Source organism: Onychomys torridus, chromosome 9 (genome assembly GCF_903995425.1).
Source record: "Onychomys torridus chromosome 9, mOncTor1.1, whole genome shotgun sequence".
Classification (NCBI taxonomy): Eukaryota; Metazoa; Chordata; class Mammalia; order Rodentia; family Cricetidae; genus Onychomys; species Onychomys torridus.
Window position 1 is genome coordinate 58,837,845 of NC_050451.1, and position 11,602 is coordinate 58,849,446.

At 53.1% G+C, this 11,602-nt stretch overlaps 1 protein-coding gene across 1 annotated transcript; it reads left to right on the forward strand.

Annotated features, from left to right (window-relative positions):
* Nucleotides 1-4,446: 4,446 nt before the first annotated feature.
* Lgi3 (leucine rich repeat LGI family member 3) lies at nt 4,447-11,535 on the forward strand. Its single transcript, XM_036199544.1, has 8 exons — nt 4,447-5,038; nt 5,804-5,875; nt 6,496-6,567; nt 6,886-6,957; nt 7,054-7,125; nt 8,134-8,303; nt 8,444-8,608; nt 9,393-11,535. Exons 1-8 carry the CDS (start codon nt 4,833-4,835, stop codon nt 10,208-10,210), a joined length of 1,647 nt encoding a protein of 548 aa, XP_036055437.1. The 5' UTR covers nt 4,447-4,832; the 3' UTR covers nt 10,211-11,535.
* The last annotated feature ends 67 nt before the right edge of the window (nt 11,536-11,602 follow it).

Below are 11,602 nucleotides of genomic sequence, written 5' to 3' on the forward strand. Positions count from 1 at the left end.
AAAGCTGGGGGGGGGGTCAGAGAGATGGCCTTCCCCAGGGAAGGTCACACCAATTTGTTTTCCAGTACCAAATGGTCAGCCTTGGAAACATACATACAGTATCAAAACTAAAAATACAAAAAAAAAAAATCTTTCCAAAGAAATTGTTTTTGAGATTTATGTTTTGCTTGGATGCGTATCTGTGCAGCACATGTATCCAGTGCCTGTGGAGAACATAGGAAGAGTCAGATTCCCTGGAGGTGGAGTCATACACCGTTGGAAGCTGTCTGACTTGAGTGTGGGGAATTGAACTCTGATCCTCTGCACGGGCCATCTCTCCAGTCCCTTGTTTTATTTTATTTTATTTTTTTAAATTTTACTTTTTTTAAAGCTTATATATATATATATATACACATACATATATATATACATACATATATATACATACATATATATATACATATATATACATACATATATATACATATATATACACACATATATATACATATATATATATATATATATATATACAGCATGCAGGTCAGAAGAGGGCGCCAGATCTCATTACAGATGGTTGTGAGCCACCATGTGGTTGCTGGGAATTGAACTCAGGACCTCTAGAAGAGCAGCCAGTGCTCTTAACCTCTGAGCCATCTCTCCAGCCCCACCTTGTTTTATTTTGAGACAGCCTCATTTTCTACCTAGGTTGGCCTGGAACTGACGGCAATCCTCTTGGCTTAGCTTCCTGAGGGCAGGATTACGGGCATGTGCCACCATGCTCACTCAGCTCCATCTACCCCTGAATTGGTGAAGGCCAAACCTAGACATGCAGAGAGCCAGCTGTGCTGGTCTTTGAAATGTCACCCAGCTTCCTAGCCTATGCTCCAGGCTCACTAGCACCTTGCCCTTCCCTTTGAGCATGAGCTGGCCCCCTTCTCTCCAGCCTTGGCCACCTTCCCTGTCTCCCAAGGATCCCCTCACCAGCTGCAGGGCCTCAGTCTCAAGGTTGTGCAAGAGCATGGCATCTGAGGTGAGAGATCCTGAGACACTTTGTGAGGAGGAGAAGGAAGGAAATGTTTGCTCCCGCCATCCTCCTCGCCCCTCTAACTGCCCCCTTAAATATTTGCCTAAGCCTCCCACGGCTCAGCAAAGTGTCCTAGAATGAGGGGAAGGAAGGGAGGGCTGAGGGAAGGGAAGGAAGGGAAAGCCAGTGTCCTCCCTGCTTGGTTGTGTGCAGGTGACAGATGTAAGGGACAGCCTGTCTGCACTGCCCACCTCTCTGCCCATCCCCCAGGCTCCCACTCCCACCCTGGGGTTGTCCTGGAAACCTCAAGATTGATGGCTGACTCACACACGCTGGGCCGGAGCCAGGTGGGCAGTGTGCCAGCAGGAGAGCCAAGAACTGCGGGCATCTTGGGGTCCCTGTGGGCATCTCGGGGGGCCGCAGGGTCCAGTTGTGGTACTTACTCTGAACAGGAGCTACAGTTGGGCTGGCTATCATCACCAAGTGTGGAGAGAACAGCTCTGTTGTCTCTCAGGTCCTCAGTCTCTCCCGCAGGCCCTTAGCCAGGGTTCTCCCAGCATTATGACTTAAAGATAACGGACACAACTTGGTTTTGTCTGTTCGGAGGCTGGGGAAAGCTGTTGTCCAGCTTCCCTGAGTGAGTTTCAGATGTTTCTCAACTCCTGGTAGGGGTCCTTGGTAGGAAAAGAAGTGGGGGGACGAGGAGGAGAGAGTGATTGAGGGGAAACTGTCTCTTCAGCTAGGCAGACACAACCCTCAACCTCGCCCCCCAGACCAGCCCTGGGGCACAGCCTTCTTTATTTGCCTTCACCGAAGCTAGTCCTCACTGTGAATACCACTCCCCCAGAAAGGCCGAGAGTCAATGGCACCTGCTCTGGGACCCCTCCATCCTAGCCCCAGACTCTGAGGTCCTTTCACTGCCCTCCCCACCCTGACAACTTAACCCCCATTAGCACACACACTGTTAACTGGAATCAGCAATGATGAAAGGTTCGAGAAAGGCTGTCACGATGTCTTCCCAAACAGAAGGAAAGGACTATGCTTTCTTTGGGTTTTTGTGAACCTGTCACAGGGCGAGGAGCGTGCACACGGCCCCTGTGTGATGATCATATGCAACCACAAGACTGCCACCTAACACAAGGAGGCTCCTTCTGTAAGGTACATGAGACCTGTGTTCCCCTGGAAGCTCTGGAACCCACAGGAAGTCCTGCTTTTCTAGACTTTCCTGGGTCCATCTCTGAAATGGGACTACTATTACCTGTCTTCTCTCCATCACCAAGCTGTCCTGACACTCCAGTGACTTCATGGACATGAAAGGCCAATCGCCATCACTATCATCTACTTCACCCACGGGATGCCTCTCACTAGCTAAGGCGAGGACCCAGACTCCTCCCCCTTGTCTCTGGGTTGCCCTCGGTAACAACTAAGGGCCGTGGAAAGCCTTACAGTGGCCACTATCCCTTCCAGCTCCCAGGCCCTCAGCTGCACGATCCAGGACAAGATTCACTCCGGCCTTTGTGTGCTGGGCAAAGCCGTGCCAGGGACGAGCAGGGATGGCTGTCCAGCTGCCCCAGCCATCCTCACTACCCCCTCCTTTCTCCTTCCCCTCAAGCTGGCATGCAGAAGGCAGCATGGGCAACTGGACCAGCAGAGGCCAGTGAGTGTCAAGAGGCAGGAGTATCCCAGTCTGGAAGAACAGTCTGTGGGACTTTAACTCAGAGCAGAGATTTCCCCCGATGGCTCAAGCTGGGACAGCTGGGGAAGATGCTTTTTTTCTTAGGTGGGGGTCTCCCTATATGGTAAGGCTGGCCTTGGACTCTTGATCATCTTGCCTTAGCCTCCTTCAAGAGCAGTGGTTCTTAACCTGTGGGTCAAGACTTCCTTGGGGGTTGGATGACACTTTCACCGGGGGTGGGGGTGGGGGGGGGGGGGGGGGGGTGGGATATCCTGCACATCAGATATTTGCATTACGACTCATAATAATAGCAAAATTACAGTTACGAAATAGCAAGGAAAATAATTTTATGGTTGGGGGTCACCACAATATGAAGCACTGTGTTAAAGGGTCACAGTGTTAGGATAGTTGGGAACCGCTACTCTAGAGTGTTTGAATGCAGGCATGCACCACTGTACCCGGTTGGTTCACACATCTCTTTGTTTTGTTTTTGAGACAAGGTCCCAAGTACCCCAGGCTAGGCTCAAACTTGATATATAGCTGAGGATAACCTTGAACTTCTGTTTTTCCTACCTGCCAAGTGCTGGGATTACAGACATACATCTAATTACCTTAAAAAAAAAAAAAAAAAAAAAAAAAAGAGGTGCTGGAGATCAAACCACATTCATGGCAAACACTCTAACAGCTGAACTACAGCCCCAGTCCTACACTGGGGGCCCTGACCCAGGGCCACTGAACTATATTGCCAGACATCTACATGTTTAACAAAAACTATCACATTGTTATTTATTTATTTATTTATTTATTTATTTATTTATTTATTGAGTCATTGTCAAGCCCTGGCACGCACGTGGAGATCAGAGGATAACTTTCACAGTTTCGTTTTCTCCTTCCACTGTGTGGGTCCCTATGGATTGAACTCAGGTCATCAGGCTTGATGACAACCCGCTGAGCCATCTTGCCAACTCATATGCCTTTGCCTTTTTAAACAAAAATAGCTGTAGAAAGAAGTGTTGCTGTTATATTTTTGCAAATCTCTTTAGTCTGAGGTTTCATAAAAGACTTGCCATGTAGCTCTGGAAAATTCCAGAGTACTTTTATGACAACATGGAAGTGAAAAAGACAAATAATGTCCTTCTTAGGTAAAGTATGTTGACCTCAGAGACTCCGTGGAAGGTTCTCAAGGAGCTTTGGACTTCTAGATTTACCCTTTGAAGAGCCCTGGTATAGAAGGATTGCTGTGAACTTGAAGTTGAACTTGTAGGCCTAGGGCTACACTTTTATCTGTAGAAAGGAATTAATGTCCCTTCCCTCCAAAGGGCCAGCCAATTAACCATGCCAAGTACACGGTAGAGATATGAAGTTTGGCTTCTTTTCCTTTCCTCAGTTTCCTTGTTGATAAAACCAAGACCTGAGCTGGAGCACATCCAAGGTGCCAGCAGCTCCATCGGACTGTGGTTGTGCAGTGTGAAACGTTCCGGATTCCACACTTCCCACTCCAGCTCCAGCGGGCTACCTTTCCCTTTTCAGCTCACAGGCACAAAGGCACACTCTGTTCCTCAGCTGATGCAAACACGCTCGCACCCTCAAGCTCCCAATCTCTCATGCCAACCTAGATGTACATGAGTCACTTGCGACATGCCCCTGGATTCAACGCCCCTTCACAGCCAAGACATACACACAGGTGCACATAGGTCCGCAGATCCGTGTGCACCACGCACATGCACTTCTCATACAAACGCATTCGCTTCACACACAGCCCTGGAGATCAGACACGGAGGCTGGGATGGCCTGGTAGGGCACGCTGCGGACGGGTGCAACCACTCCATCCTTTGGCTGCTCTCCCGCGGGCGCCCGGCCTGGGCCTCCCCGCTCCGCCCCCGCGCGCGCCCCCGCCGCCCGCGCCGCAGTCCGCGTCCACCAGCCCCGGCAGCCGGTAGTTGCGGTCCCAGTTCCGCGCAGCGCTTCCGAGCTGAAAGGACTGCAGCCACCGCCTGAGCGCCTGAGGTCAGGAGGAATAGGTGGCGCCTAGAGTGCGGGTGGCCCAGAGCTGCCGCAGCCGGGACGTGGAAGCTCCCGAGAGGAGCAGAGCAGCCTGCAGGGAGCAGCGGGGCGCCGGCAGGCCGGTGTAGGGGAGACCCTGCAGGAGGCATGGCCGGGCTACGAGCCAAGCTGGGCCCAGGGCGCGGGCTACTGGTGTTGTCCACGCTGGGTTTTTGCCTGATGCTGCAAGCCAGTGCCAAGAGGCCTCCTAAGACGCCCCCCTGCCCACCCAGCTGCTCCTGCACCAGGGACACCGCCTTCTGCGTGGACTCTAAGGCAGTGCCCAAGAACCTGCCTTCAGAGGTCATCTCCCTGTGAGTGTGTACCTAGCCTGGGGGGGGGTGGGGAAGGGAAGGCTGGCACGGAAGGCTCTGGAAGAGAGAAACCCTGCTCCTCTTTGCAGAGGATACAGACCTGGAGCACTCCCGGGGTTCCTCAGAACTGAGGACTTCCAGGCCCCAGTCTGCAGGGAGATCTGCAATCATCCAGCAGCCATAGCTTGGGAAAACCAGAGTTCATGGCCAAGAATGAATCATCACCACCAGTAGCATAATGAGACCTACTATGTGTGGGTCGGAGAGAGTATCTACATGTGCATGCTGGCCCCTCCCTGTGAGGTCACACCAAGGACAGAAAGCAGGACAACGGATGGCATGGGGGTGGGGGTGGGAGGTGACAAGTGAGATTGCCCTCATGGGAGCTTGGCACGGGCCAGACTCCTGCCCCTGGGTCTGCTGTTCTGCACACAGCTGGGCCAGCTTCACTTGCAGCAACTGGCCCATGACCCCCACCCTGGCTTGTGGGACTAGAGAGGCTGCCAGATCCCTCATCTTGCTACCCCATCCCTCAGCAGCACCAACACATTGTGGGTGTTGGTGATGGTAATGGAACCTGCGGTTGGCTGAGAGGTGAGGCTGGGGCCCCTGGTGCTCCTGGAGGCAGCAGAGAGGAGTGGCGAAGGAGGCTTTGGGAAGTGAAGGACAGATGCAAGTGGGCAGAAGCCACTGCCCTGTCTACCCCTGTGCCCAGTACAGTTCCTTCAGACCTTTACATGGTATTGACTCATGTGTTCCTTGCAGGACCCTGGTGAATGCTGCGTTCTCCGAGATCCAAGATGGAGCCTTCTCCCACCTGCCCCTGTTGCAGTTCTTGTATGGATGGCTTTTGTGGAAGGGCGGGTGGGAACAGGATAGAACCAGAGAGATGCTGAGCTTGGGTGAGCGTAGGTGGAAGTAGTGTTTGAAAATGCAGATGCCCTGATAGAAGGTGCAGAAGGTGGAGTGACATGGGGTCAGGAGTCCAGGCATCGGGGAGACTGCACACAGAAGCCAAGAATGTGGGGTGTAGAACACAGACTTGGCTTCTCTAGAGACCCTTGGGCCAGGGCCAAAGACTAGACACTTGGAGGGGGTGGTGGTGGTGGTTCCTCTTAGATCCAGGTGACTCCAGGGAGCAGAGTTTGGGAGGCATGGTGGACAGCTGTCTGTGCAGGGCTAGAGTGGGTTGGGGTGCAGGTGAGAAGCCAGGAAGAGGAGATGCTTTGGAAGTGGGCCAGGAGCCAACTCGCCAGGGCGACATTGCCTCCCACCATACTCAGGAGCAAACAGGGAGCTTGCCATATGAAAATAAGTTCACACCCGGTCTTGCTGTCCCAGGGGTCCTGAGGTATGGAGGAAGGGCAGCCAGATGTTGAGGTAGCTCAAGGGTGGGGCAGTGGGCATGGGGAGCAGGCACACCCTTGCAAGTTCTAATTCTGCCTTTGTCTCCCCAGGTTACTCAACTCCAACAAGTTCACGCTCATTGGAGACAATGCCTTTATAGGACTGTCACACCTGCAGTACCTGTGTGTGGGAGGGAAGGGTCAAGGGCAGGGCAGAGGGAGGGAGCCCAGGCCCCAGTGAGCTGAGAGCGCAGTGAAGGCTGGGAGAGGGGTGGAGGGAAGAGCCCTTGAATCTCCTGACTGCAGGATGGGGCAGAAGGCCATTTCACCCATGCCTGTCACCTTGCCTAATACCCTGTCACTATGGGTATGATGTTTTTGCACACTCTGGAAGCCTGTTTCTGGCTCCTGGGCAGGGGTCTCACCTCAGATGTAAGGAACTCACTGGGGCAGGGTCTTCGACCCTGATTGGCAACTGAGGCAGGTTCTTATTGTCCCCAGCTTCATCGAGAACAATGACATCTGGGCACTCTCCAAGTTTACCTTTCGAGGACTCAAGTCCTTGACACACCTGTGAGTACCTGATCTCTATGCCCACGTGGGACTGGAACCCGTTGTGTCCCCTGGACCTGGTCATGATCTTTGGTGACCCTGGGGTCTCTCTTGCAGCTCACTGGCCAACAATAACCTGCAGACACTGCCCAGAGATATCTTTCGTCCCCTGGACATCCTGAGTGACTTGTAAGGCCTGAATCCTGCCTCTTCCCACAGTGCCGCAGAGAGCATCCCCCTGGAGGGTGTAGAAAGGGAGTCTGAATCAGATCAGAGACTGGGGGTGGGTGGGTTTGGGGACTTTGAGAAGGTGAGGTCAAGTTGGATATAGCTGAGAGCCTTCCAAACTGGGGCGCTCCCAGTCCCCATAGCCTTTCTCAAATGCACATTAGATATGTCTGGCAAACACATGTGTTTTTTGTTTTGTTTTGTTTTTGTTTTTCGAGACAGGGTTTCTCTGTGTAGCTTTGCACCTTTTTCCTGGAACTCACTTGGTAGCCCAGGCTGGCCTTGAACTCACAGAGATCCGCCTGGCTCTGCCTCCCAAGTGCTGGGATTACAGGCGTGCGCCACCACCAGCCGGCAGTGGTTGTTTTTCTTTTCTTTTCTTTTTTTTCTTAATGTATGGTTGATTTGAATTAATATTAAAGAATTCTGGCATATCTGCGGTCATTTGCCGTTATTTATACAAAAATAAGATAAAAGCTCCTGAATTCTGTCAAGGTTGGAGAGACAGGGAAGCAACATACAGAGGGACAGGTTAGCCACTGCCAAAGAAGCCTGGCCACCAGGACCAGCTTTGCAGGCCTGTGATCGCAGACACTCAGGAGGCTGAGCAGGGGGATCAGAGCAGTCAACTTCTGTCTTACGATTAAAAAATGAAAACAGGACTGGTGATTTAGAGCGCTTGTCTAGAATTGTGCAAGGTCCTGGGCTCCAATGCCCAGTGTTACGAAAATTAAAAATGAAAACAAAACAAAAACAAACAAACAAAACCCCAAGGCACCTGGCCAGGTAGGTAAGCAAGCAGGGCCTTAGGCTCAGCCAGCACACCTCTGACCATGCCTGTGCCCGCGTGGGCTGTGTCACCTAGCTATTTGTGAGCAGCTCACAGCAGCTTCTGAAAGCCTGGTGGGCTGGTGTGCAGAGCAGCTGAGGGTCTGCCCCCTCTTTGTGCCCCCGCCCCTCACAATCCAGAGACCTCCGGGGCAACGCTCTCAACTGTGACTGCAAGGTCAAGTGGCTGGTGGAGTGGCTGGCACACACCAACACCACTGTGGCCCCCATCTACTGTGCCAGCCCTCCCCGCTTCCAGGAGCACAAGGTGCAAGACTTGCCTCTTCGGGAGTTTGACTGCATCACGACCGGTAGGGTGGGCCCCGCCTATGACTGAAGGCCACCCGGCTGGGCACACCCAGCTTCTATCGCTGGGTCCCCACGACCACCCAGTGGGCTGGTGCCTTCTTCCTTGGTGTTGACTCCACTCCGCTGTACCTCCTGTCTGCAGATTTCGTCCTCTACCAGACACTGACCTTCCCGGCAGTATCGGCCGAACCCTTCCTCTACTCCAGTGACCTCTATCTGGCTCTGGCCCAGCCAGGTGCCAGTGCCTGCACCATCCTGAAGTGGGACTATGTGGAACGGCAGCTTCGAGACTATGATAGAATTCCAGGTACCCCACGTGGCCTGCCTAGGCTGGTCCTATCCAGGGGAAGGTGATAGGAGGCTCTGTTGTCTAACTCCAGTCAATGTCTAAAGGAAGAAGGATGGATGAAAAAAAAATAGGTTTCTGCCCATAAAGATTTTCCTGGGTTCGAGAAAGGGCAGTATCTACAAAATAAGATGTATAGGAGCCACGCCTTTAATCCCAGCACTTGGCAGGCAAAGAAGGTGGATCTCTGTGAGTTCAAGGTCAGCCAGGGCTACAAAATAGAGAGACTCTGACTCAATAGATAAATAAAGGCAATACTGAGAGCTAGGGATGAAGCCCAGTGGGTAGAGTGCTTGCCTAGCAAGTATGAAGTCCTGGGTTAATGATGGTTCACACTTATAATCCCAGCGTTTGGGAGGTGGAGATGGGAGTATGACTTGACTATAGAGCTATATAGAACCTGTCTCAGGAGAAAAATAAAACAAAACAAAACAACAAAACAGAGCTTGCCAGGTATGGTGGCTCACACTTGTAATCCCAGCACTTGGGACATCAAGAAAGAAAATCACTGCTAGTTCAAGACCAGCCTGGTCTATATCAATAAGGTCCAGGCCAACCAGGGCTTCCCTGTCTCAACAAACAAAACACATTATGGACCCTGAGTCCTGGGTGGGACTGCACTGGGAGTGGACTTCTGTAGCAGATCTCAGTTGTGGGCCATGTTTGGGGGGTTGATCTTCCATTTGGGTGGGAAAAGGTGGGAGCTAACGGACACTGCCTAATTCCACGTGCTCTGTCCCGGCAGCCCCCTCTGCTGTGCACTGCAAGCCCATGGTGGTGGATGGCCAGCTCTATGTAGTCGTGGCCCAGCTGTTCGGTGGCTCGTACATTTACCACTGGGACCCCAACACCACGCGTTTCACCAAGCTGCAGGATATCGACCCACAGCGTGTGCGGAAGCCCAATGACCTGGAAGCCTTCCGCATCGACGGTGACTGGTACTTTGCAGTGGCTGATAGCTCCAAGGCAGGGGCCACTAGCCTCTACCGTTGGCACCAGAATGGCTTCTATTCCCACCAGGCCCTGCACGCCTGGCACCGTGACACTGACCTCGAGTTTGTTGATGGGGAGGGCAAGCCACGGTTGATTGTGTCCAGCAGTTCTCAGGCGCCTGTCATCTATCAGTGGAGTCGTACTCAGAAGCAGTTTGTGGCCCAGGGAGAGGTGACCCAGGTACCCGATGCCCAGGCCGTGAAACACTTTCGTGCTGGCCGAGACAGTTACCTGTGTCTTAGTCGCTACATCGGTGACTCCAAGATCCTGCGCTGGGAGGGCACCCGTTTCTCTGAGGTGCAGGCCCTTCCCTCGCGGGGTTCGCTGGCCCTGCAGCCCTTCCTGGTGGGTGGCCACCGCTACCTGGCACTGGGCAGTGACTTCTCCTTCACGCAGATCTACCAATGGGATGAGGGACGACAGAAATTTGTACGGTTCCAGGAGCTGGCTGTACAGGCCCCTCGGGCCTTCTGCTACATGCCTGCTGGAGATGCCCAGCTGCTTCTGGCCCCCAGTTTCAAGGGACAAACACTGGTATACCGACATGTTGTGGTGGATCTCAGTGCTTAGAAGGAAGTTAAGTCCTTTGGGTTCCTCAGGGTGATGCTGTATGCTGGGTGGAGACTTCTGTGAGCAACTTGTGGCTCCAAGTGAAGTCACATGGGGTTAACCTATATCTCTGCGCACGCACACACACACACACACACACACACACACACACACACACACACACACAGAAGTGGGCCTGGGCACATACCAGGGAAGCCATTCCCATGACTGTAATCAGCACCTATGTATGACCCGGGCACCCAGTGTTCAGGTTCTCCTCTATGCGTGCACCAGTGTTCCCCTTATCTACAGTGCCCCCACGCTCCAATCCCTGGCTCATGTGCCTGACTGATGCAGTGGGTGTAGAAATGAGGGAGCCATGACCTTTTCTTCTCTGCTTAGCCTTGTGCCCTCTGGCCTTTGCTGTGGATGCTCAAGGTGCTTGTGTACCTGTTCAGCATCCATAGTTGCTGCCTCCCTCCAGGTGTGCCCACACTTCCAAGTGTGCCTGCCCACGCCATGCTCCTTCTGCATGCACCTGTGGATGGACGCCATTGGACATACTCAGTTACATGCTTGTGCACACCTGGCCACATCCTATTTCCATGTATGCACATGTCTGGGAGGGTACCCACGTGCGGACTGGGTGCTAAACAAGCAGGCTTCCCTGCTATCACCTAGCTGCTCTTCTTGGAGGGTGCCTAGTGCACCGACACCTCCTCTGCCCACCCCAGTGTGCCCCCTAGGTGGCTAATAAGGATAACAGTAAGCATGGCGGTGACCTCCTGGGGACAAAATGCCTTCCTTCATCCTGAAGCAATAATAGCACAGAGGCGGCGGCAGCAACCGGGTCCTTTGCAGCGCGGTATACCTTTCTTCTCACGAGAGTTTTGTTCCATGACTCAGTCCCAGCTCACCTGGACACAGGTGGAAAGGCTAGCTATTGCTTTTTCAAGATCAGGCTGGCTCCTCTCTCTCCCCCCGCCTGTGGGATGTGGACCCTGACCTGTGACTGCTCCTTGGGTGGATATCAAAACTGGCCAAGACAAGAAGCCTGAGAGCACCTGAACCACTTGTGTGAGTGCCGGGGACACGTTGGGGACCCCCGGCATCTCTCCATTACACGGAGATGCCCCTAGAAGCGTGCCTCGGTGGAGGCTGGATGTGGGTGGCGGGGAGGACACCTGGGAACCAGGCTTCTGCTGCCCTCTGCTGTTCACGGGGAACAGCAGCCCAGAAGCAGGAAATGGCCAGATTGAGAGGATTTCTTACCGGCCTTATGCCCTGGGGCATCTGGGGGCAATGCTATTCACTTGCTTCAAATAAAAAGTTCCATCCTGCCACTAGCTCGCAGGTGTCCTCAGGGTGTTTTCTTAGGAGCAGAGCCAGAGTGGTGTCACCTGTCCCTGCTAC

Coding starts and splice junctions, on each gene's coding strand:
- Lgi3 (XM_036199544.1), top strand. CDS start 4,833: ATGGCCGGGCTACGAGCCAAGCTGGGCCCAGGGCGCGGGCTACTGGTG. Junction 8,304..8,443: donor GTTTGACTGCATCACGACCG/GTAGGGTGGGCC, acceptor TCCTGTCTGCAG/ATTTCGTCCTCTACCAGACA. Junction 8,609..9,392: donor AGACTATGATAGAATTCCAG/GTACCCCACGTG, acceptor CTGTCCCGGCAG/CCCCCTCTGCTGTGCACTGC.